This window comes from Hypanus sabinus, chromosome 10, assembly GCF_030144855.1.
Source record: "Hypanus sabinus isolate sHypSab1 chromosome 10, sHypSab1.hap1, whole genome shotgun sequence".
NCBI lineage: Eukaryota > Metazoa > Chordata > Chondrichthyes > Myliobatiformes > Dasyatidae > Hypanus > Hypanus sabinus.
This window is the reverse complement of record NC_082715.1, coordinates 111515416-111541834: the sequence shown is the minus strand read 5'-3', so window position 1 is coordinate 111541834 and position 26419 is coordinate 111515416. Positions and strand designations below refer to the sequence as shown.

The following is a 26419-nucleotide window of genomic DNA, read 5'->3' as shown; positions in this document are numbered from 1 at the left end:
TATTTTAAAAACTGCTGTCATGACGTGCCAGAACAAATGGTGGCAGCAGCAGGGAATTTCATTGTTTTCTTGAATGCAACCTCCAACACAACAATATCTGACAATAGATGTGCAACAGCCTAATGTAACATTGTATGGAAATACAAGATAACACTGATGAAGACATGTTTTATACATTTAACAATGTGCTTTATTAATGTATTGCTTGTGCAGACATTCAATAGATGCAATTGTCACTTTTGCCCAGTAACTCGTTTTATTGCACATGTTAAATACAGCAAAATAATACACAAAGACATGGCAAAAGTAAAGGCAAACAAATGAGGTAACAGCATATTTCACTTTTGCCCAGCAACAAGACTTATTGCATTTAGTTGTAGCTGTCATCCCTCTCATTGGTGAAGAGACTATGGCTGTAGGAAATGTTTCTGGACAAACGTGCACCAAGTCTTTCATCTGGTAATTTCCTTTTAAGTTTTTCTAGTTTGTAACTGAACAAACGCACAACAAGTCTTTCGTTTGGCAATTTCTTTTTAAGTTTTTCAAGTCTGTAACTGGACAAATGTGCACCAAGTATACTGTTTCCTCTTCGCTTGTTTTCTGTGTGTCCTGCGCATGCCCAGTAGGAGGAGATTCACCCAAATATCCGTTTTAATGTGAACAGAGGTATTTAAAAAAAATGTCTAGTGTGGACGCCTGTCGTTCTTACGCAAAACCGGCGTTTTCAAAATTATCGTCTAGCGTGGACGTAGCCTAAGATAGGCAAACAGGCCATTGTCTTGAATGATGGAAGCTGGCCCACTAATCTGATGCAACAACAAATTTATGCTGATCAAATTCTTTTACAAACTATGGTAGTGTTTGTACAGAGAGCAGCAAAGAATAGGCTAGAAACTGAGAAAATTTAAATAAGAATATAATGAAGAAGGAATAAGAATCCTAGATCAATAAAATCTTATTGTCACTCAATCTATTATTTCTATGATACCTTTTAGAAAAAGCTGACTTTTTTTTGGCACATAGTTCAGTGTTTCCCCCATAAACATGTTACTTGTTCTCAGGAATATGCTAAATTACCATTTGACAACTGATAAGCTGAATTTCATAGAGTTTTAGAGCAGTACAGTATAGCACATAAACAGGCCCTTCGGTCCATCTAGTCTGTGCCAAACTGTTATTCTTTCTAACCCCATTAGCTCACAGCTGGACCATAGTCATCCATACCCTTCCCATCAATGCACTTATCCTGACTTTTCTTAAAATGTTGCAATCAAAACTGCATCCACCATTTCCAGTGCAGCTTACTCCACGCTTGCACCACCCTCTGATTGTTGTTGTTCCTCTCCAAACTTGTGGCGCATCGGGTGGCAACCTTGCCATTTCTTTAGCATTTGTCTGTTGCCAGCTTGATGCTCAACCCTGCATGGATAGAAAGTGTGCAAGGAGCCAGCTGGAGTCGAACCCGGAGTCCAGTATGGATGCCAGTACCCCACCAACTCTCTGAATGAAGGGGTTTCTCCTCAGGTTCCCCTTAAATATTTCAAATTTTACCCTCATCCTATGACCTCTAGTTCTGGTCTCACTCAACCTCAGTGGAAAAAAGCCTTCTTGTATTTACCTTATCTGTACCCCTCATAATTTTGATTAGATTTATCAAATGTCCCCTTATTCTCCAATGCTGCAGGGAATAAAGTCCTAATCTATTCAACCCTTCCCTATAATTGAGATCCTCAAATACTGCAGTATCCTTGTAATTTTTCTCTGTATTCTTTCAATCTTATTGATATCTTTCCTGAAGGTAGATGAACAAAACTGCACACAATACTTCAAATTTGGCTTCACTAACATTTCAACTCCTATAATCAATACTCTGATTTATGAAAGCCAATGTGCGAAAACCTCTCTTTACAACACTATCCATCTGTGATGCCACTTTCAAGGAATTATGAAACTCTATTCCCATCTGTTCTACATTTCTCCTCATTGCCCTACCATTCACTGTGTAAGTCCTACTCTGGTTTGTCCTCCCAAAGTGTAACAGTTCACATTTGTCTACATTAAACTCCATCTACCATTTTTCAGCCCATTTTTCCAGTTAGTCCAGATCCCACTGCTAGCTTTGATAGCCTTCTTCACTGTCCACTACAGCCCCAATCTTAGTGTCATCTGCAGATTTGCTGATGTAGTTTACAACTTTATCAACCAAATGATCATACATTGCAAGAAAAATAAGATTGTTTATTGATAGGTGATTTTTAACTTTCCACATATTGATTGGGACTCCCATACTGTAAAAAAAATTGGATAGGATAGTTTGTCAAATGTGTTCACGAATGTTTCCTTAATGATTATATCGAGGTCCCAACTAGAGAGAGTGTGATACTCAATTTCCTGTATCCAGTCTTCCATTCCAGGGACTGCAGTAAGTAGAGTTGTAGACAGTATTTGAATAGTGTCTAGAAAAGCACATGAACTACTCAGACATAGAAAATTATGGGTCTCCTCTTCAAAAGAAATCCTATTTGTGAGATTGGATTTGTCATACACAAAACCATGCTGACAATTTCTAATCAGTCTTGGCCTTTTAAATACCATAAATACAAATAAATATATGGATGACATGGTAGCATAGCCTTTAGCATTACAAGGAATACAAGATGTGCAGGAGTACACACAAGAAGGAGGGAAAAAGAAGGCAAGAAATGGATCCAACAAACAAGGTCATGGAAAATCCCAAGAAAATCCCTCGGTACCACTGAAACGATGAGAACACGCGACGGCCATTTACTACCCTCGGTACGCGAGTCGATGAGGAGACACGACGGCCATTTACTAACCTCGGTATCCCAGAGGCAATGAGAACACACGACGGCCATTTATTACCCTCGGTACCCCTGAGGCGATGAGAACACACGACGGCCATTTACATGATATCTTAATCAGCTAGATGGTTGAGGAACTGCAAATGGTGTTCAATCCAGATATGTGTGAGGTGATGCATCTTTGGAAGTCAAACCAAGGTAGGACTTCTGCAATAAATACTTGAGTCTGAGGAAGTGTAGGACAGAAGGATGTAGGACTGCAATTACAGTGTTCTCTAAAAGTGACATCACAGGTAGACAGGGTGTTGAAGGAAGTGTTTGGCATGCTGGCCTTTATCAGTCAGGGCACTGAGTATCAGAGCTGGGACATTATATTGCAATTGTACAAGAGGCTGGTGAAGCCATACCTGGAGAATTGTATACAGTTTTGGTTACCCTGATACAGGAAATACATCATTAAGCTAGAAAGATTTATGAGAAGATTGTAAGAATTCAAGGGAGAGATTGGGCAGGCTACGACTTTATTCAGAGACTGAAGGTAATTTATGGTATAAAATCATGAGGGTATAGACAGGGCTTTTTTTCTCCCCAGGGAAAGAGAATCAAAACTACAGGGCATAGGCTTAAAGTAAGATGGGACTATTTAAAAGGGATGTGAGGGGCAACTTGTTTACATGAAGAGTGGTGTATATTTGGAACAAACGGCCAGACAGGTATGGCAGATGCAATAGCAACATTCAACATATACACCTGGACAGGTACATGAATACAAAAGGTTTAGAGATATATGGGCCAAATTAAGACAAATGAGACTAGCTTATATGGGCATCTTGGTTGGCATGGATAGCTTGCCAAAGGGCTATCTCTGTGTGCAGTATTACTCTAGGACACCATAATGGACTATGCTTGTACAATGCCCTTTCTTAGCAATGCTTTGATCTTCCTTCAATGAATTCTGAAAGACTACTATGGTTACTGCTTTTTCAGGAAACATTATCAACACTTTGCTCTGATCTAACACTATCTTAAATATGGCTTATTTCTGCTCCCATTCTTATGTTGTTATGCAGTGAGTCTGCATCATATTGACTGGTGCAATTTTGTCAATACATCCTGCCCAAGAGAACTGCAACAGTGTTAATTTCTCTCTTAGCATTGTAGTTACCTGTCTGAAATTACTCTGGTGCATTCATGTTTGAACAAAGCCAGCAATGTCTCTTCATCACAACATTCCTCACATTTAATGGTTAGCATTCCCTGCCAGATGCGGGATAGGTCTCTCAGGTTAAAGATGTAATGAAATTTAGCTGGAGTAGGTAACATTTTTACCTGAGAGAGAGAAACAAAAACAAATCAAATTTCAAGATGAGAAAATGTCCTTCTTGGTGACATCTGAAACTATAATTACGTAATCTTAAAAAATCTTACTAAATTATTTGAGTTCAGCAGTCATCTTTCATTAAGCTCCAACTAAATTATAGCATCCAATGAATGATAAGCATTATATGTGACAAATATCAGATTTATAGATTGAAATTCTTAAAAAAGAACTAACTGAATTATGGATGAAGTGGTAGTTTTTTGAGTGATAGTGCTCAGGATTTTCTTCAGCTATGCTGAACATCTCCTTTAGAAAAAGTATCTTTAAATTGCTAGACACAGATGAGCACATTTTGAGCATATGAAAAGTACTGAACTTAGGCATGAAGTTAGGGGTGAGGGTGCAGAGGAGATTCACCAGATGTTAGAGGAGAGGGTGCAAAGGAGATTCACTAAATGTCTGAGATGGAGTGCTTAAATTCTGCGGTAAGATGGGTATGTTGGGTTTGTTTTCCATGGACAACAGAATTGAGGGATATAGGAAACTTTTCCCAATAGCACAGGCATCTAAAAACAGAGGGAACAGTTTAAGGGTAAGAGGTTAGAGGAAATCTGGTGAAGAATTTTTTTTCAGCCAGAAGGTGATTGGAATCTGGAAAACACTACCTGATTTTTGTGTTGGAGTCAGGTAAACTCACAACATTGGACCTGGTGGGTCAAAGTATCAAACAAAATGTTACTATTTTCTTATCAATATGCACTTATCTTTCTTTAATAAAGGAATACAAGTCCTGAGTTTTCAGCTCCTCACCTGAAATACAATTTAATTGTACATATTGTCTTCCTACTTGAAACCCTATTGTTAATTCAAGCTGACAAACTTATTTGAATATTTTGAAGAAGCCAATGAGGACAATTTCTGTATTTTATCAAGGCTTTTCAGGAGCTGGTCAAAAGAATGTAATTCCATGGGAACCAAGGAAAACTTTGAAATTGAATGCAAAAATGACATAGTGGCATGGAAGTCCATGGTTGCAGATTTTTATGTGGCTTGGAAGATTATCATCAGTAGGGTTCTCCTGGGCCAAGTATGTAAGGAAAAATTGGAAAAGCTAGGATTGTTTTCTTTGGAGCTGAAGGTAGAATTAATTGATGTGTATAAAATTGCAAGGGGCCTAATAAAGTAAAGGTGAAAAAATCTCTTTCCTTTTACAGAGAGTTTAAAAATCAAGGACATTGATTTAAAGTAATCGCTGAAAGGATTAGAAGCGCGAAAAGGAAAATTCTTTTCACCTAGAGGGTGCTAGGGTTCTAGAATTCATTGCCAAGAAAGGTACTGGAAACAAAGTATTTAATATATATTTATACAAGCCATGGCATGTAGAATCACTGCTTAGTTCTTTTTTGAACTGCACAGACTTCTTGTGCTTCTGAGTGTCATAATTTGATTTAATAACACTTGTTTCCACATTGACAAAACTATCTGCATTCATATATATACTTTTCTGCTTCCGCTGAAATTTTTACCTCTATACTATCAGCTCTATACAGTACTGCTTTACTGCAAATCTTCTATCCCTTCCATTTTCCACTCATTGAAACACCACTTTTAAATGGAATGTACTGCTTTGAACTAAGGACCTTGTATTCTTATATTTTTGACACTTGCCTTGAACAACCTGTGTACTTGCTCCTACTCAGCTTTGATCTGATGATCATGAAATTATGGAGAATCTATTGAACAGGAACTAATGATTCACCTGAATAAATCCTTTCTGATGTTTATGTTTCATATAAACTTTGTTCCATTCTTTTCTTGTACTTGAATAATTTCTACTTTAATTCTGAATATTTTTTCTATTACATCTGAAAATGTTCAAACACCACCGGTCTCTTTGAAAAGGCAGCTGTCAAATTGTTTATTTGAGTTTTTGGAATTATTTTATTATTGAGACTTCAATTTTTGACTCTCATACAAGTAGACATGTCTACAACATCAAACCTTTCTCAGTCTTTGAAATCTTTGTTTAAAGACTGGCAGTGCGCCGAGTGTTGGAAACTAGGATTCACAGATACTCAATGACTGGCACAAATAAAATAGGGTAAAGAAGGGTAAAACAGGGTAAGGAGTCTGTTTCTTCCTTCCTGTATGGCACTGAAAGTAATTTATCTAAAAAATTTCTTTGACCTCTCATGAAAAAGCACTACATTTTCAATCTTTGTTAACTGATAAATCTCTCTTCATGTTTGAGCAGGAGATGAAAATAAATTTTCCAACTATACTGGCATACACCATAGAGGTCTCATTTCTCATAAGCCTGACACACTGGCTTTCACAGAAAAAGCTCCAAATATAGAGACCTAGTAAAGTCAATGGAGACTACCTTCAACACCGTTACGTAGCATGTTATTTTTTATCTTATACTTTTACGTATGATGAATGCGTCCCTCCAGTGCAAAACTAAGAAAAAAGTAAGTTTAAAAATAAAGTATTAGATTAAGTATTTCTGTGTACTTAACTGTCTGTGACATCCTGAGATCATAGGAGGGACAATAAAGATATTATGTTTTCTTTTTTCACTCTCTGGGATTCTTGACCTTTGATATCTTCACTTTCTGACAGTTTTAAAATTCTTTTTTAAACCTAGTCATCCAGCTCTTCATTCTGACAGAGTTTGGCAGACATTCCCATAATTAATTCTCTTTTTGAAATGGTTGTATTTTACAATAAAGTAATTTCAGTGTTTATTTTCCCTCTGTTAGCATTGAAACTGATATGCCAGTTTGAATTTTAATGATAATAATATGAACAATGCAATTTTCAAGAAAACAATCTCTCACATTATCAGTACCTTTGTCCACTGCCAAAGGACCCTGCCAGAGACAACAAGTTTTGATATCAAATTACAGACTTCAGGTATGAAACGTCTGGCTGGGTGAAAATATCCATTTCCAATAATTCCTGCAAAAGATCAATAAAGAATTTATATTGTTGATGTTTGCATTAATAATTATTTAAGAGATATTTCAACTCTTTGGACTTTTGGGGGGCATCAAATGAAATGCAGTCCAGAGTGAAAGATAATGGATTTGAGAGGAGAACAACATGTCAGGGAATACAGCATAAATAATCAGATATTAAATGTGCAAGAGTAGGTGATTCCTGAAATGTATATGCAAAGTTCTCCAAAGGCAGCCCAACAGCAAGCGAAATGGTCAAGAGGGCAACTACATGCAGTGTATTTCTCTATATAGACATATAGTAGCTGAATGGATAATAGCAACAGAAAATACAGTGGAAACATAAGGGAGACTGCACATAACAAAAGCTGCTGGAGAAATTTAGCAGGTCAGGCAGCATCCATGGAGGCAAAAAGGTCAAGACCCTGAATCAAGATTAAGAGTGCAAAGGAGAGGTAGCTAATTTAAAGTGGTAAGGGAGAGGGGTGCAGTAGGAACACTGAAGGTAGACCATACAGTAGAACAGCACAAGCCTTTTGGCTCATGATGTCGTGCCAGTCTTTTAACCCATTTCACGATAAATCCAACCTTTCCCTCCTACATAGCCCCTCTTTTTTTCCTTTCATCCAGCTGCATATCTAAGTCTCTTAAATGACTCAAATGTACCTGCCTCTATCATCAACCCTGGCAACTCATTCCATGCATTCACCACTCTATATAAGAACAGATACCTCTGACATCCCCCCCCCCCACCCCAATATATTTCTGCTATCAGCTTGAAAAGCCACTTGTACTAGCTATTTCAGCCATGGGGAAAAAGCCAGTGGCTGTGCACTCTTTACGATGCCTTATCATCTTGTATACCTTTATCAAGTCATCTCTCATCACTCCACAGAGAAAAACCCTAGTTTGCTTAACCTTTCTTCCCAAGACTGACTCTTTAATCCAGGTAGTATCCCAGTTAATCACCAAGTCACTTGCCAGATCTGACAAGGAGATAGAAGTGATAGGTACATTCAAGCGAGGGATTGTTGGGCAGATGGAACCTTGTGTGGGAAGGAAGAGTGAAGGAAGTGCCTGGGAGGTGATATGTAGAGAGAAAAATGGCTACATAAAGTAAAATTTATTTTACTTTCATTTATTTTTAAAAATGAATATACTGTATCTCACTGGGTGACATCAGATTATGTTCCTCCACATTATCATGTGGTGTTTAGTTAGATAAATTTCTCTCAAGGAATGGGTGACCCCACATGTACATAATTTAAATGAGGTATTGGCCTTTATAAATAAATAGTTACTCCTTAATGTTTGTTACTGATCTTAACGCAGTTATTAAGACACCACTAATTGGCATGAAAATGAACATTTACAAGATTGAACTGTGTTGAGCAGGGAAGATCCTTCATAGACTTACCTGCTCTACAGAATTGCAATAGTGTGAAACTTTAAGCATGCTTCTGCAACAGTGCAAGCTACTAGCGGAACATTGGTACCCATCATGTTGAGTTTCAAACTGGGACCATTGAACAGGCACCAGGTGAATATGAAAACTTTGCAAAGGGTGGTAATATCATTAATTTCGATAGCAATATATTTTCCTATCATATTGTTTATTCCTATCATAACTTTGATAGAAATAGATCAGAGGACAGTAGCAAGATAGCACTTATTTTTTTTACACAGGGACCAAAGGAGTTTTCAACAGGATTTAGAATTTAGAATCCTTTCTAAATCAAAGGATTTAGAATCCTTTGCTTTATATACGAGCAAGCAAGTTTATTTGTATAGCACTTTTCAAACACAAGACAGTCAAAGTGCTTTTTACAAAACAAGATATAAAAAAATCGAATTTTAAATTTCAGACAATGTACACAGACCAAAATCACACAAAAATAGATATCATAAATAGAAGTTACAGTTAGGAGATTCAAGTTAAAAGCTACAGCAAAAAGAAAAGTTTTAAGCCTCAATTTAAAAGAGCTTAAAGTTGGGGCAGACTTCACATCTTCTGGGAGGTGGAGCAGAGCAACTAAAAGCTGCTTCACCATGTTTAGTTTTCACCCTGGTGACGGTAAGCAGTCTTGCCCTAGATGGCTTGAGAGCTCAGGAAGGTACATAAAGTTCACCAATGACACGACCGTGGTGGGTTTCATCAGCAAGAACGATGAGTCAGCATACAAAGAGGAGGTGCAGCGGCTGACATACTGGTGCAGAGCCAACAACTTGTCTCTGAATGTGAACAAAACAAAAGAGATGGTTGTTGACTTCAGGAGGGCATAGAGCGACTGCTCTCCGCTGAACATTGATGGCTTCTCCGTAGAGATCGTTAAGAGCACCAAATTTCTTGGTGTTCACCTGGCGGATAATCTCACCTGGTCCCTCAACACCAGCTCTATAGCAGAAAGCCCAGAAGAGTCTTTACTTTCTGTGAAGGCTGAGGAAAGTCCATCTCCTAACCCTGCATCCTCATCACATTCTACAGGGGTTGTATTGAGAGCATCCTGAGCAGCTGCATCACTGCCTGGTTCGGAAATTGCACCATTTCGGATCGCAAGACCCTGCAGCGGATAGTGAGGTCAGCTGAGAAGATTATCAGGGTCTCTCTTCCTGCCATTACAGACATTTACACTACACGCTGCATCTGCAAAGCAAACAGCATTATGAAGGACCCCACGCACCCCTCATACAAACTCGTCTCCCTCCTGCTATCTGGGAAAAGGCACCGAAGCATTCAGGCTCTCACAACCAGACTAGGTAACAGTTTCTTCCCCCAAGCTATCAGACTCCTCAATACCCAGAGACTGGACTGACACCAACTTACTGCCCTCTACTGTGCCTATTGTCTTGTTTATCATTTATTGTAATGCCTGCACTGTTTTGTGCACTTTATGCAGTACTGGGTAGGTCTGTAGACTAGTGCAGTTTTTTTCTGTGTTGTTTTTACGTAGTTCAGTGTAGTTTTTGTACTGTTTCACATAGCACCATGGTCCTTAAAAATTGTTGTCTCATTTTTACTGTGTACTGTACCAGCAGTTATGGTTGAGATGACAATGAAAAGTGATTTGACTTGATTTGATAATGCAGCAAGAGATCAGATTTGTATTTCCACCCTGGATCATTCAGTGCTTTATAAACCAATTTTAAAATCAATCCCCTGAAGTACAGGAAGCCAGTGTAGTGATCTGAGAACTGGAGCGATAAGTTCTTCTTATGAAATGAACAGAAAGATCCTTTTAATGGTAATAATAAATGTAATTGCAGAGAACGAATGCCATCAAAATTGGTGCTTCTCTAATTCAGAATCTCAAACCCAAGGACCAGACCTATACCCAGACCTCTTGAAACTAATGGAACTAGATCCAGATTGTACCCTTATACACACTTCTGTCTTGTTCCCTAATAGAAGATCCACTTGGAATCTCAAATTGGGATTGAATAGGTCTCTCGCTAGTTGAGACCTCTACATGTTGATGAAGGAAACTTTCCTGAACACACTTGACCAACTCTATCCTAATCCTGATATGTTATGAGAGTCCCAGTCAACACTTGGAAAGTTAAAATCACCTACAACAAGCTTATTTTTTTGCAACTGTCAACTATCTCTCTTCTAAATCTCACTGACTATTTGGTGGTCTATAATATACAGTGCCTATAAAAAGTATTCACCCCCCCCCTTGGAAGTTTTCATGTTTTTTTGCTTTACATTATTGAGTCACAATGGATTTAATTTGGCTTTTTTGACACTGATTTTGATACTCTGTGTCAATGTGAAAACAGATCTCTACAAAGTGATCTAAAATAATTACAAATATAAAACACAAAATAATTGATTGATTGAAGTATTCATCCCGTTCAAGTCAGTTTTCAGTAGATGCATGTTTAGCAACAATTACAGGCCCGAGTCTGTGTGGAAAGGTCTCCATGAGTTTTGCACATTTGGACATTGCAATTTTTCCAATTCTTCTTTACAAAATTGCTCAAGCTCTGTCAGATTGCATGGGGATTGTGAGTGAACAGTCCTTTTCAAGTCTAGCCACAAATTCTTAATTTGATTGAGGTCTGGGCTCTGACTTGGTCACTCCAGGACATTATATTTGTTATCTATAAGCCATTCCTGTGTAGCTTTGGCTTTATGCTTGGTGTCATTGTCTTGCTGGAAAACAAATCTTCTCCCAAGTCACAGTTCTCTTGCAGTCTGCATTCACTTTACTCTCTACCTTCATAAGCCTCCCAGGGCCTGCTGCAGTGAAGCATCCACACTGCATGTTGCAGCCATCACTATCCTTCAAGGTAGGGATGGTGTTTCTGATGATGTTCAGTATCTGGCTTACGCCAAACACAGTGTTAAGTCTGATGGCCAAAAAGCTCAATTTTGGTTTCATCAGAACATAGAATCTTCTTTCAGCTGACTCAAGAGTCTCCCACATGCTTTCTGGCAAACTCTAGATGAGATTTCATAGGAGATTTTCCCCCCAAACAGTGGCTTTCTTGTTGCCACACTCACATAAAGCTGTGACTGGTGAAACTGCAGGAAAACAGTTGTTGTATGTGCTTACTCTTATCATTTCAGGCACTGAAGTCTGTAACTCCACCAGAGTTGTCACAGGTCTCTTGGAGGCCTCTCTCACTAGTCCTCCTCTTGCAGTCACTCACAGCTGTGTATATTCCACTGCAGGCTGACACTGACCTGGCTCTCAAGGACCATCAGCACCCTGGAGACCGCACACCCAGAGGTTGCCTTCATCATCGCCAGTGACTTTAATAGAGCGTCGCTGTCTAAAGTCTCTCTGAAGTTTTGCCAACAAATCTAGGTGAGCACACGGGGAGATAGCATTCTCGACCACTGCTACTCTCTCTTCCACAACGCTTACAAAGTGCTCCTTTCTACAGCTTTTAGAAATTCAGATCACTCCTCCATCTTGCTGCCGAGGTACAGGCAGAAGCTGAAACAAGAGGCAGCCATAGTTAAAGCCGTCCACTGCTGGTCCTCCATGCTACAGGACTGCTTTGATGAGATCGACTGGAATGTCTTTCATGATGAGGATGTCTCAGAGTTCATGGAAGGGGTCATGAGTTTTATCCGGAAGTGCATCAAGGACGTTGGCTCCCAGAAATCGGTTAGGGTTTATCCAACCAGAAACCTTGGATCAACAGTTCCATGTAAGTAGCACTTACCACGTGATACACAGAGCTTACATTGCCAGTGACCAGCAGGAACTTAAGAAATGTAGCGACAATCTGCGCAAAGTCACCAAGGCAGTGAAATAACAATAAAGGGACAAGATCCACACTCAACTCTCCACCAACAATACACTTATGGCAAGGTCTGCACACCATCACACACTTCAAAGCTAAACGTAGTGGAGTTTCCAACATCACAGCCTCTCTCACAGATAAGCTAAATCTTTCCCTTTTTTTAACGCTCAATTCAATGTTGCCAACATGAATGAGCCCAAGGAGAGAAGCTGATGTGACCTGCAGCTTGGTCATCTCTGAGGCTGAAGCAGGCAGATGTTTCCAGTGAGTGGACAGTCGCGAGGCTTTGGGAACAGATGGCATCCCAGGGCGGGTACCCAAGGTAATATGTCTGAATGGCTGGCATCCTGTCGCACTCACCTCAATAATAAGCAAGTACTTTGAGAGGCTGGTCAAGGACTACATCTGCAGCATGCTGCCACCCACACTGAACCACCTACAATTTGCCTACTGACACAACCAATTGAAAGATGACGCAATAGCCACAGCTCTTCACACCGTCCTTACGCATCTGGGGAAGAGGGGTGCTTATGTGAGAATGCTGTTCTTGGGCTACAGTTCAGCATTCAACACCATAATTCCCTCCAGGCTCAACAAGAAGCTCAGAGACCTTGGCCTTCACTCTGCCTTGTGTAGCTGGATCCTGGTCTTCCTGACAGATCACTGGCAGGTTGTAAGAATGGGCTCCCTCACCTTTGCCCCTCTGACCCTCAACACAGGTACATCTCAGGGCTGTGTCCTAAGCCCCCTCCTTTACTCTCTGTGTTCTGTGTACCCATGACTGTGTCACCACCTACTGCTGGAATCTGCTAAGTTTGCTGATGACACTACATTGATTGGCCTTATTTGAAATTAGTTGAATTTGTACAAGACACTGGTGAGGCCTAACTTGGAGAATTGTGTGCAGTTCGGTCATCTATCAACAAGAAAAAGAGAAGATTGAAAATGTGCAGAGAAAATTTACAAGTATTTTGCTGTTACTTGAGGATGAGTTATAGAGCAAGCTTGAAAAGGTTAGGACTTTATTCCCTGGAGCTTAGAAGAATGAGGGGAGACTTGATTGAGATTTACAAATTTATGAAGGGTTTTTTCCACTGAGGTTGGATAAATTTAGAAGTAGAGCTCATACATGAAGGACTGAAGGTGAAATATTTAAGGGGAACCTGAAGGGGAATTTCTTCACTCAGAGGGTGTTGAGAGTGTGGAACAAGCTGCCAGTGGAAGTGAGGTGGATATGGGTTTGATTTCAACATTTAAGAGATATTTGGATCAGTACATGGATGGTGGGGGTATGGAGAGCAATGGTCAAGGCAGAAATAATAGTTCAGCAAACACTAGATGGACCAAAGGTTTGTTTCTGTGCTGAAGTGCTCTGTGACTCTATGACTCAGAAGTACTAATTTAGAAGCTGACTTGAAAGGTGAGCCATGCTGGTGCATTGTAAAGTCAGAATGGAATGCATTCGAGATGGTTTCAGAGTCAGGGATGCAGTTGGAGTGAGCAGTTTGGAGAGGAGTCGAGGCAGAGGAGTTTCAATATCTGCCACCTAAACCAGGTGCGAGTTGGATTGATTTAAGCACCAGGCCAATGTGAAAAGGTTAAGAAAGGGATCAGGTTGGGTAGCAAAGTCTAGGCCAAGAAAGTATTGCTGTGGTGGGGCCCAGATCCTAATGTGAGGGATGACCCAGTATTTGGACCACTTAAAACGCCAGCCCAGATAGACTGGAAAGGCAAGATGTCGGGACCGGAGGCGAGGGTCAGGCCAATTCTGCTTGCTTTCCCACGACATTCACTTCTCTCCATGGCACTGAAGCTATAAAACTGCTCTGGCTGCTACACACTTCGTGTCTGAGCTCTCCAGTGATTTGCCTGCTATATAATGAACATTACACAGAGGCTTTGGGCCTACTCCGGCTGCTCCAGGATATTGGTTTATGGGCTTAATTTGGTTCATAATGTTGTTACTTGCTTCTATTGTTTGCGTGTTTTGAGTTTCCCCTCTCTTTCTCTGCACATTGGGTGTTGGTCTTTCATTTTTAATTGGGTTCTTTCAGGTTTCTTGCTTTTTGGTTGACTGTAAGGAGACAAATCTCAAGGTTGTATAATCTATACATACTTTGAACATCCTCTGCCTCTGAGCACTTGTTCTCTTGTTTATCCTCAAGTTGTCCTATTGTCTCCCTAGTTATCCTCTTGCTCTATGAAATATGTATAGAATACCCTGGGAATTTTGTTAATCCTACTTGCCTAGAATATTTTATGGCCCCTCCTAATTCCTTTCTAGCTCCTTTATAATTCTCATGGGCTCTGTTTGAGCTTAGTTTCTTTTGCCTTGTTGTCATTCTAGATTCTCTTACCTAGCTATCCTTGTCCTTCCACCTTATAGGAACATACATGGAACATTGCCTCAATGCAGTTAATAAACATCCTCCACATTTCAGAAGTGGATTTGCCAAAAAAACAGCTGTTTCCAATTAACTCTCCTACATAATATTCTCATAATTTGCCCCCCCCCCCCCATTTTAATACTTTTCCACAAGATGCATACTTATTCTTATGAGTCTGGATAAGTTTGTTCCATTGAGGCAGGGTGAAGGAATCATGGTTGACAGGTGACATATGACATCTAGTTAGGAGGAAGCACGATCAGACAGGGCTCCCGAGAGTTACAAGGTTGCCAGGAAGGAGTTGAAGAATGGACTTAGGGGAGCTGGAAGGGGGCATGAGAAGGCCTTGGTGAATAAGATTAAGAGAAATTATGTGAAGGATAGGAAGATGACTAGTGTGAGGGCAGGACTGTTTGGGGAACATGTGCCTGGAGCCAGAGGAGGTAGCGGAGGTCCTTTGCTTCATGATTCACCAGTGAGAGGGACCTTGATGTCTGTGAGGACAGCGTGAATCAGGCTGATATGCTAAACCATGTAGATGTTAAGAAAGAGGATGTGCTGAAACTTCTAAAAAACATTAGGATAGATAAGTCCCTGGGGCCAGGTGAGATACTCCCCAGGTTAGTATGGGATGTGAAGGGAAAAGAATTGGTGATGACCTTTGCATCTTCACTGGCTACAGCTATAGTACCAGATAATTAGAGGGTCACAGATGTTATTGCTTTGTTCAAAAAAAGGAGTAGGGTTAACCCTGGGAATTATAGACCTGTGAGTCTTACTTCAGCATTGGGCAAATGAATGGAGAAGATTTTTAGAGACAGGATTTACAAACATTTGGAGAAGCATAGTCTAGAGATAGTCAGCATGGCTTTGTATGGAGTAGATCATGCCTCATGAGCCTGATTTAATTATTTGATGATGTGACAAAGCATGTTGATGAAGTTAGAGCTGTGGCTGTCATGTATATGGACTTCTGTAAGGCGTTTGATAAGGATTTCAGAAAGTCAGAAGTCATGGGATCCAGTAAAGTTGGCTTGCCCATAGAAGGTAGAGAGTGTTTGTAGAGGGAGAGCATTTTGCCTGGAGGTTGGTGACCAGTGATGTTCTGCAAGGATATGTTCCAGGACCCTTGCCCTTTGTGAATTTTATAAATGACTTGGATGAGGAAGTGGAAGGATGGATTAGTAAATTTGCAAATGATATGAAGGTTGGTGGTATTGTGGATCTGTAGAAGGTTGTCGTAGGGACATTGACAGGATGCGAAGCTGGACTGAGAAGTGGCAGGCAGAGTTCAATACAGAAAAGTGTGAAGTAATTTACATTGTAAGGTCAAATTTGAAGGCAGTATACAGGATTAATGTCAAGTTTCTTAGCAGTAAGGAGGATCTGAGGGACCTTGAGGTCCATGTTCATAGATGCCTCAAAGTTGCCGCGCAAGTAGGTAGGGTTGTTAAGAAGGTGAATGGTGTTTTGGCCTTGTTTAGTAGGGCTTGACAAACTTCTATAGATGTGTGGTAGAGTGTGTACTGACTGACTGCATCACAGGCTGGTATAGCCCTTAAAGAGAAAATAGAGGAAATAAAGTAGAGGATATGGCCCTGTCTATCACAAGTAAAGCCCTCCCTACTATTGAGCATATCTACATGAAATGCTGTTGCAGGAAAGCAGCATCTATCATCAGGGACCCCCACCCCCCAGGACATGCTCTCTTTTCACTACTCCCATCAGAAGGTGGTACAGGAGCCTCAGAACTCACTCCATCAGGTTTAGGAACAGCTATTACACCTCAACCATCAGACTCTTGAACCCAAGGGGATAACTTCACTTGCTCCATTATTGAATTGTTCCTACAACCTACAGACTCACTTTCATAAGAACATAAGAAACAAGAGTAGGAGTAGGCCATCTGGCACATCAAGCCTGCCCTGCCACTCAATAAGATCATGGCTGATCTGTCTGTAAATTCAGCACCATCTACCTGTCTTTCCCCCATAACCCTTAATTCTCCTACTATGTAAAAATTCATCTAACTGTATCTTAAATATATTTAGTGAAGAAGCCTCAACTACTTCCCTGGGCAGAGAATTCCACAGATTCACCACTCTCATCTCAGTCCTAAATCTTTTCCCCTGAATCTTGAGGCAATGTTCCCTAGTTCCAGTTTCACCTACCAATGGAAACAACTTTCCTATTTCTATCTTATCTATCCCTTTCAAAATTTTGTATGCTTCTTTAAGATCCCCTTTCATTTTTCTGAATTCCAGAGAGCATAGCCCCAGGCAATTCAATCTTTCCTCATAGGTTAACCTTTTCATCCCTGGAATCAACCTGGTGAACCTCCAAAGTGCCTCCAAAGTCAGTATATCCTTCCTCAATTATGGGGACCAGAACTGCACACAGTACTCCAGGTGCGTCCTCACCAGTACCCTGTATAGCTGCAGCATGATCTCCCTGCTCTTGATTTCAATCCCTCTAGCAATGAAGGCCAACATTCCATTTGCCTTTGTAATAACTTTCTGTGAGTCATGAACAAGCACTCCCAAGTCCCTCCGTACAACAGCATGCTGCAATCTTTCACCATTTAAATAATAATCTGCTCTTTTATTATTCCTTCCAAAGTGGATGATCTTGCATTTATCAACATTGCATTCCATCTGCCAGACCTTGGCCCACTCACTTACCTATCTATATCCCTCTGCAAACTCTCACATCCTCTGTACAATTTGCTTTTCCACTCAGTTTACTGTCATCAGCAAATTTTGCTGTGCTACACTCAGTCCCCTCTTCCAAATCATCAATGTAAATGGTAAACAGCTGCGGGCTCACACTGACCCCTGCAGCACCCCACTCACCACCAATTGAGAAACACTCATTTATACCAAGTCTCTGTCTTCTATTAGTTAACCAATCCACTATCCATGCCATTACACTTCCACTGACTCCATGCATTCGTACCTTATTTAAAAGACCCTTGTGCAGGACCTTATCAGACTTTTTCTGGAAATCCAAGTATACAACATCCATCTGTTCTCCTCTATCCACTGCACTCATTATGTCCTCAAAGAACTCCAGTAAGTTTGTCAAACAGGACCTGCCCTTTCTGAATCCATGCTGCATCTGTCTAATGGAACCACTCCTTTCTAAATGTGTCGCTATTTCTTCCTTAATGACAGCTTCAAGCATTTTTCCAACAACAGATGTTAAGCCAACTGGCCTATTGTTGTCTGTTTTTTGTCTACATCCTTTTAAAAAAAGTGGCATGACATTTGCTGTCCTCCAATCCACCTGTACCTGCCCAGAGTTTACAGAGTTCTGATAAATGATTACCAACAAGTCTACTACTACCTCCACCAATTCCCTCAGCACCCTGGGAAGCATCCCATCAGGACCAGGGGACTTATCTACCTTCAGGTCCTCTAGTTTGCTCATCACTAGCTCTTTAGTGGCAGTGATTTTATCGAGGTCCTCATCTCCCATTTCATCCATAACATCCTTCTTTGGCATATTAGATGTGTCTTCTGCTGTGAAGACCAACACAAAATAGTCGTTCAATGCCACAGCCATTTCCTTATCACCCAATATCAATTTCCCCTTCCCTTCTTGCAAGGGACCTATGTTGACTTTAGCCATCCTCTTCTGCTTTATATATTTAGAAAAACTTCTGCTATCTGTTTTTATATTTAGTGCTAATTTACTTTCATGCTCTATCTTCCCTTTCCTTATTTTTTGTTTAGTCGTTCTTTGGTGCTTTTTAACGTTTTCCCAATCCCCCAGTCTCCTACTACTCTTTGCGACTTTGTACACATGAGTTTTTAATTTGATACTATCTTTTATTTCCTTAGCTATCCAAGGCTGGCTCTCTCCACACATACTGTCCTTGCTTTTGACTGGAATATACTTTTGTTGAGCACTGTGAAAAATCTCTTTGGAAGTATTCCACTGTACCTCAACTGTCCTACCAAATAGCCTGTGCTCCCAATCCACATTAGCCAACTCCTCCCTCATCCTGTTGTAGTCTCTCTTGTTCAAGCATAATACATTAGTTTTAGATCTAACTATTTCATCCTCCACCTGAATGCAAAATTCAAATATACTATGATCACTCTTTCCAAGAGGATCCCTGACTACAAGATCATTAATCTTACCTGCCTCATTGCACAGGACAAGATCTAAGATAGTATTTTCCCTTGTAGGTTCACTAACATGCTGCTCAAGAAAGCCATCACGGATGCATTCCATAAAGTTCTCAAGACTTCCTTGACCAACCTGATTCACCCAATCTATATGGAAGTTAAAATCCCCCATGACAACTGCCATTCTGTTCTTATAAACTTCAGTTGTTTCTTGGTTAAACGCCTCTGCCACTGCAATATTTTTATTAGGTAGCCTATAGACAACACCCATCAGTGAATTATTTCCCTTTACTATTCTTAATCTCCACTCAGATGGACTCAACATTCTGCTCCATAGATCTTACATTGTTTCTCACAATCGCCCTGATCTCATCCCTAATCAAGAGCGCCACCCCACCCACTCTGCCTTCCTGCTTATCTTTCTGTATTACCTGATACCCTTGGATATTTAATTCCCAGTCATCTCCACCTTGCAACCAGGTTTCTGTAATGGCCACTAAATCATATGCCTTGGTATTGATCCAACAAGCAATCAAGTCCTTGTCAAATGCAGCAGAAGAAAGCAACAATTGGATTTGGATTAAAAGGAAAGACAACAACTGGGCTGCAAGATGAAGACAGGAGGGTTTGGAACTGAGGGGGGTGTATCTGGGATGCCAGGTAGCACCATTGAGCCCTTTGGAGATGTCGTGGGCTTATCAACAAAACATCAAAGGAGGGTGCCCACCTGATGACCCCGATGACATAGCTACCCTCCTCGTCACCACTCCAAGCTTACTGCCAACATCGAGAGTGCCGACTTTATCATTGGGATTGAAACATCAAGTCCTAGTAGCTCTACATATCTACTGTGCCACAAGTTCACTAACATTGTTTCTAATACTATGGGCATTTAGATAAAGTGCCCTTATACTCATCGTGACCTAAGCAATTTTTGCTTTTTACTTTTCTGCACTCTACTCTTACCTTTTTCTTCACTAACTCGAGCTTTGGTCTCTGCATCACTTCCTTCCTTTTTCCTGTGTGGACTCCCATCCCCCTGCCATATTACATGTAGTTTAAAACCTCCCTTAAGTTATTAAAAAACTTTCAAGGACTCTTCATCTCATGTTCTTGACATTTATTGCTTATTTATTATTATTTTATCTTTCTTTTTGTATTTGCACAGTTTGTCATCTTTTGCACACTGGTTGAACACCCAAGTTGGTGTGGTCTTTCAATGATTTAATTATGGCTATTATTCTATTATGGACTTACTAAGTATGCCCATAGAAAATGAATCTCAGGGTTGTATATGGCAACATATACAGGATGTACTTTGATAATAAATTTACTTTGAGCTTTGAATTTTGAATTCAAGAGCCATGAGGTAATGCTGCAGCTTTTATAAAATCCTGGTTAGACCACACTTGTAATATTATGTTAATATTACACAATATAATATTATATGGTGTAATAATATTACACATTATAATATTATGATAATATTGGAATTTTATCAGATTTCCAATATAACTCGGAGTCCTGCCATGTGCAGAAGTTCGCTGATGACACGGCCATAGTGGGGTGTGTCAGGAATGGTCAGGAGGAAGAGTATAGGAAACTGATACAGGACTTTGTGATATGGTGCAACTCAAACTACCTGTGTCTCAATATCACCAAGACCAAGGAGATGGTGGTGGACTTTAGGAGACCTAGGCCTCATATGGAGCCAGTGATCATTAATGGAGAATGTGTGGAGCAGGTTAAGACCTACAAGTATCTGGGAGTGCAGTTAGACGAGAAGCTAGACTGGACTGCCAACACAGATGCCCTGTGCAGGAAAGCACAGAGTCGACTGTACTTCCTCAGAAGGCTGGCGTCATTCAATGTTTGTAGTGAGATGCTGAAGATGTTCTATCGGTCAGTTGTGGAGAGCGCCCTCTTCTTTGTGGTGGCGTGCTGGGGAGGCAGCATTAAGAAGAGGGATGCCTCACGTCTTAATAAGCTGGTAAGGAAGGTGGGCTCTGTTGTGGGCACAGAACTGGGGAGTATGACATCGGTGGCAGAGTGGAGGGCGCTGAGTAGGCTACGGTCAATCATGGAAAACCCTGAACATGCTCTGCTCAGCACCATCCAGAGACAGAGAAGCAGCTTCAGCGGCAGGTTGCTGTCAATGCAATGCTCCTCAGACAGGATGAAGAGATCATTACTCCCCGACGCCATTCAGCTCTACAATTCAACCACCAGGGGCAAGACATGTTAAGTGCCGGGGTTAGGACTGAGCTTAAGTTACCACTCAATGCATTTTAGTAAACTATTTAAGAACTTTTTAAAAGCTATCTATTAATGCTTTTTGGGAGGGTGATTTTAGATGCATATCATATTTATACTGAGTTAAATACTGTATGTAATTAGTTTTGCTACAATAAGTGTATGGGACACTGGAAAAATGTTGAATTTCCCCTTGCGGATGAATAAAGTATCTATCTATCTATCTATGTTCATTTCTGGTCACCTCCTTGTAGGGAAAATGTGGAATCTTGAAAGAGTGTGCAGAGTGCTGCTTGGATTAGAGAGCATGTTGTTTGAGGATAGTTTCAGCGAGCTAGAGCTTTTCTCTTTGAAGTAAAGGAAGATGAAATATGACCTGCTAGAAGATGATAAGAGGCATAAATTGAGTGGATAGCCTGAGACTTTTACCCAGGATGGAAATGGCTAATATGAAGGGGCATAATTTTAAAGAGTTTGGAGAAAAATATAGGGAGGGTGTCCAGACATAGTTTTTTTTCCAGTACTGGTGGCCGAGAGGAGGCCCGCTAGAAGTGTATAAAATATGAGAGGCACATGTATAACCATATAACAATTACAGCATGGAAACAGGACATTTTGGCCCTTCTAGTCCGTGCTGAACACTTACTCTCACCTAGTCCCACCTACCTGCACTCAGCCCATAACCCTCCATTCCTTTCCTGTCCATACACCTATCCATTTTTTTTGTAGGATAGAGTCCTTCTCCTAGAAAGGAAATGTCAAATACTGGAAGGCATAGGTTTAAAGTGAGTGGACAAAAAGTTGAAAGAAATTTGAGGGGCATTTGTTGTTTTTTTAAAAAAATGAACAGAAACTGGTGGGTGCCTATAACATGCTGCCAGGGAAAGGTGGTGGAAGCATATAAAATAGCAATATTTAAGAAACATTTAGGTAGGCACATGTACAGAGAATGGAGAGCTACGAACCACAGGCAGGCAGATGGAATTGGCCTCATGGTTAGGACAGACATCATGCAGCAAATGGTCTTTTTTTGCACTGTAATGTTCTATGTCTATAACTTGACCCATTGTAAATGAACTTGAATTAATCTGTTCCAAATTTTCTCCAATAATCCTACATTAAGTGGATGGATTCAAGTAAATTATGACTAAGTTATATTGTCAAATGTTACTCTGTTCAGTTTTATCTTGGTATTATGAAATGCATTGAAGAGATTTCTGCAATGTGGCTGAGTACACTGTGTTAGTAGATCTCCTGGAATGAATTACATGACAATCAGCTTTTTATAACTTTACAACTGGGTTTCCAGATGCTACTGCAGAACAGCAGAAAAGCCCTGTTGATGACTGCATATGGAAAGACTTGACAGTTGATTTTCAAGTCATCATCTTGCCTAATGACAATTCATATATGCAAATTGTGGCATGTGAATTTCTAAGTAGAATGAACAACATAATGGCAACATTTGTTGCAAAGCTGTTATAATGAACAAAAACAAACCAGAACTTACCAAAGATTTTGTCAATTGAAGCATTGGATGGGAGTGTACAGTTAAAGATAGTGAACTGTCGCTTTAGCCGCTGAGGAATGTCATTGCGTCCGCCTCCTGGATGGATCATTGCAGCCATTAATTGCACGTCAACGATTTTAGTAAAGTCTCCTGGTTTGTCTAAGTTATACATTCCTTGCGATTCAACCATTTGACGTACTATTTCATTTGTAATCTGAAAGACAAATATTACTCATTAACATTTAAAGACATGACATATTTTCCTTCTCATTCTAGCGATTGCACAATGACTCCTACTTTACTACACATTATATTTAGATGTACACTACACACCTCCTCATACTATTTCTTTCTTTGTTTCTTGGGTTTTATGTCTGGATGTACGTGCCCTTCTCATTTCCCTGTTTAAAAGCAACTCAAACATTCTCACTTTCTTTTCCTGCATGGCAAGATAACACATTATGGAAAAGAAAGTAGACCAGAGTAATGGTGGCTTTGCAAATTTGCTAAGATTGATATCTTAGCTAAGGCAAATAACTGATGAATAATCACATTCACTTCCAATATGTCATAGACTTCTGTCAATGTTTAATTTTGATAATTTAAGGTTTGTTGTCTGACACTTTCTAATTGTTTTTTTCTTTCTGGGGTTCTTTGTCAGTAAATAGTTGTTGCTGAAAACATTTTGGGAGAGGACAATTCAATTTTGAGAATCTATTATTAAGCTAATAGGGCACTACACTTTTGAGATAGAATTATGCAAAGGAAGTCTGGATTTATGAAAAGAAAATGATGATTTTTAAATCTAAAACAATTTTGAAGAACTCTATGATAAATCAAATGCAATTTTATAATTGTTTGCTCAAAAGACAAATTTACAAGGTGCCACATGGTTGTCACATGACAAAAGGCTCATAATATTATGTCAAAATGTTCACATGGTAGCTTCTGATTAGAGAACAAAAACATAGTAATCACTCAAACATGTCAGGTAGCATGTCCAGAAAGAGAAGCAGCTTTTGTTTCAAGTCAAAGATCCTTTTTTAATAACTGGATTCATCAATGTAGAGATCATTATTGTGAACACTGAATATAGCTCTCTTGATTTGAAGTGCAACTGAATCATTGTTTCACTTCAAAGGACTGTTTGATTCTCTGGATGTACTCAAGAGATTCTGCAGATAGGCCGGGACTTGATAAAGGGTCTTGGCCCAAAATGTCAACTGTTTATTCTCTTCCATATATGCTGCTGGACCTGGTGAGTTCCTCCAGTGTTCTGTGTATTGATTCCCTGGGTAGTGGGAAGGGCAGAGGTGAAAAGGCAGACATTGCATCTCCTGCAGTCTCAGGGGAACTTATTGCATTAAAGGAAGTAGTTGGTGGGGATAGAAAGGCTGTAAGGAGCAATGAAAAAAATGGTCTGTTCAAAATGCTGAAAGGGGAGGGGGCTGGAAGTAAAACTGGTGATGGAATCTTGTTGAAGTGAATGAAAATAGTGAGAGACTCCGCCTACTGTCTAATGGAGTGACACAAGATCTGTGTGGCTGCAATTAATTCTTCCTTTTCCCCAGTTTAAACTTTGAATTTTTAACTTTTATTTGTCGGATCTTAGAGGAGAACAGTTGTTACTATGTCACAATCTTTCAGAAGTGGAAAGCAGCTTCCTGAATCCAGCAATGGAAAAGGGAAAAAGTCTGAGGAAACACCAGCCTGGGTCGAACGTTTAGAGAATTCGTTGATGGGTCTTGATAAGAAGATAGACAACAACATGGTAAAACTTGATGCTACCTCTTCTGAGATGAAGTTGTTATGACAGAGTTTTCAATTTGTGCAGGAAAACGTTATTTCTCTGAATTCTGAACTTAAAGAGGCGAAGCAGCAAATTGCAGAAATATCAGCGCATCTGGAGAAGTCACAACAGAAGATTATCGATTTCGAATCAAGATCTCGTCGGAATAATATTCGAATTGTTGGATTGAAGGAAGGATCAGAGACTGGAGATTTATTAGACTATTTTGCTAACCTGTTTCAATCTCTGTTTCCGGATATTTTATCTCAACCTCCTGACATCGAAAGAGCACATAGAATTTTTACTGCGACATCTTGCCAAGATAGACCAAGGTCAGTTTCGGTCTCCTTTCTTCATTTTAAAGTTAAAGACCGAATCACAAAATATGCAAGGAACCAAAAAGTTTTTGAATTTAAAGGTTCCGAGCTTCGTTTTTATGAAATTATCCATGGGAGGTTATGGCTCTGTGGTCTAAATTCGTTCCAACCATGAAGATAGCCTATGATAAGGGATTATTCCCTTCACTTCAATATCCAGCCCGATTAAAATTATTTCCCAAAGATTTGACTCTACGTGTTTTTCTGGACCCCAAAGAGGCGCTGGACTATGTTAACTCTATTCCGGTTCTAGCTGAGATTTAAATGATTTTAGGTCTGCTGAATAATCATTCTTTCGGAAAGAAGATAAGCTTTGAATATTTTTGATTTGCTTAAGATGTCCTTTGATTGATCGACCATTTAAAGAAGATATGAACCTTTCGATGTCAATGATGAATGACTTTTCAAAATCTGTTTGGTCTACTGGGTGAATTAAGACAATGGATAGACTGTTTAATTATCTGTTTTATTATTTGTTTTATTCTCCTTTTTTCATTAATTAAGTGATAGTTTCCATAGTTCATAAGGCTTTTTTCTTATATATAAATTTTTCATTGGGTGTGTCAGTTAAATGGAAAATGGTGCTGATTTTTCTTCACTAGAGATTACATAGGTATTTCTATCTTTATTTAATTTTATAGTTTTGGCATCCTTGGAGACAGTTTTGCATTCCCCAGCATGTTTTTAAGGATTAAATATAAACTATTTTTTCTCTGAACTTTTATGCTGGATATGGGGAGCTAGATGTTGTAGAGAAAAATGGAATAGTGCTGATCTTTTGGCCCATGTTGTTCTGCTTACCTTTCAATTTACTTCACGATTAATTTAATGCTTCTGTCCTCCAGAGAATTCTATTCGTCTTTCACTATGAGCCTATTTAGGAGTTTTTTGAATATCCTTGTTGTGTCTACCTCTATGACTATCCATGGTAGATCTTTCTACGTACCCACTGGTCTAGGACAAATACATTTCTGAGATCCCTATACTTTCTTCTGATCACCATAAAATTGTGTCCTATTGTGTTAACCATTTCAACTGGGAATCTGTTTCACGTTTTAATGATTACCTAGCCTTACCAGTGTCCATTGTTTCAGTACAATAATACTCTGTAAAGTAATGGAAGTAAATTGATATTTAAATTGCATATATATCGCATAGAAATAAGGTCTGTAAGTGGGCAGAAGAACCAGTTAACATGACTTGATATGGTGTTGTGTTGTTTTGTAGCGTTAGGCTTTTTATATTTGGCAAAATATTTTTTCCCTTTACAGGGCTTTTCTATTTTAGGGCCATATCTTGTCTTTTTTTGTAACTGGGGGAAGGAATTAAGGAAAGCTTTTTAAAACCACTATTATAAAATGGGCAGCTTGTGGAGTCTCTCTCTTTTTTTACTCTATGGGGATACATTTTGGCTTTTTTTTGCTGAATTTCAGGCTTTTTGGGGTGGTGGGAGGATTGGGGTTAATTTTGATTTACAGGATCAATTGTAAGATTAATTTTAGTTTTCTTTTTGGTATTTTTTTCCCATTACGGAGTACCAAAGCATGCATATTTTGTGTATGGTTGTACTTATCACCACCAGTTTTGATTAGCCTGCGCTGGTATGTG

General features: G+C 39.7%; 1 protein-coding gene across 1 annotated transcript in view; it reads right to left on the bottom strand.

The window, feature by feature from the left end:
* The window catches only part of LOC132401348 (dynein axonemal heavy chain 8-like), an 895336-nt gene that overhangs the window by 215748 nt on the left and 653169 nt on the right, over positions 1–26419 (bottom strand). Inside the window, exons 58-60 of the mRNA XM_059983478.1 lie at positions 22646–22859; positions 6995–7104; positions 3988–4151 (exon numbers count right to left, since the gene is read on the bottom strand). Coding sequence (XP_059839461.1) covers positions 3988–4151; positions 6995–7104; positions 22646–22859 — 488 coding nt within the window. The remainder of the gene's footprint in view (positions 1–3987; positions 4152–6994; positions 7105–22645; positions 22860–26419) is intronic.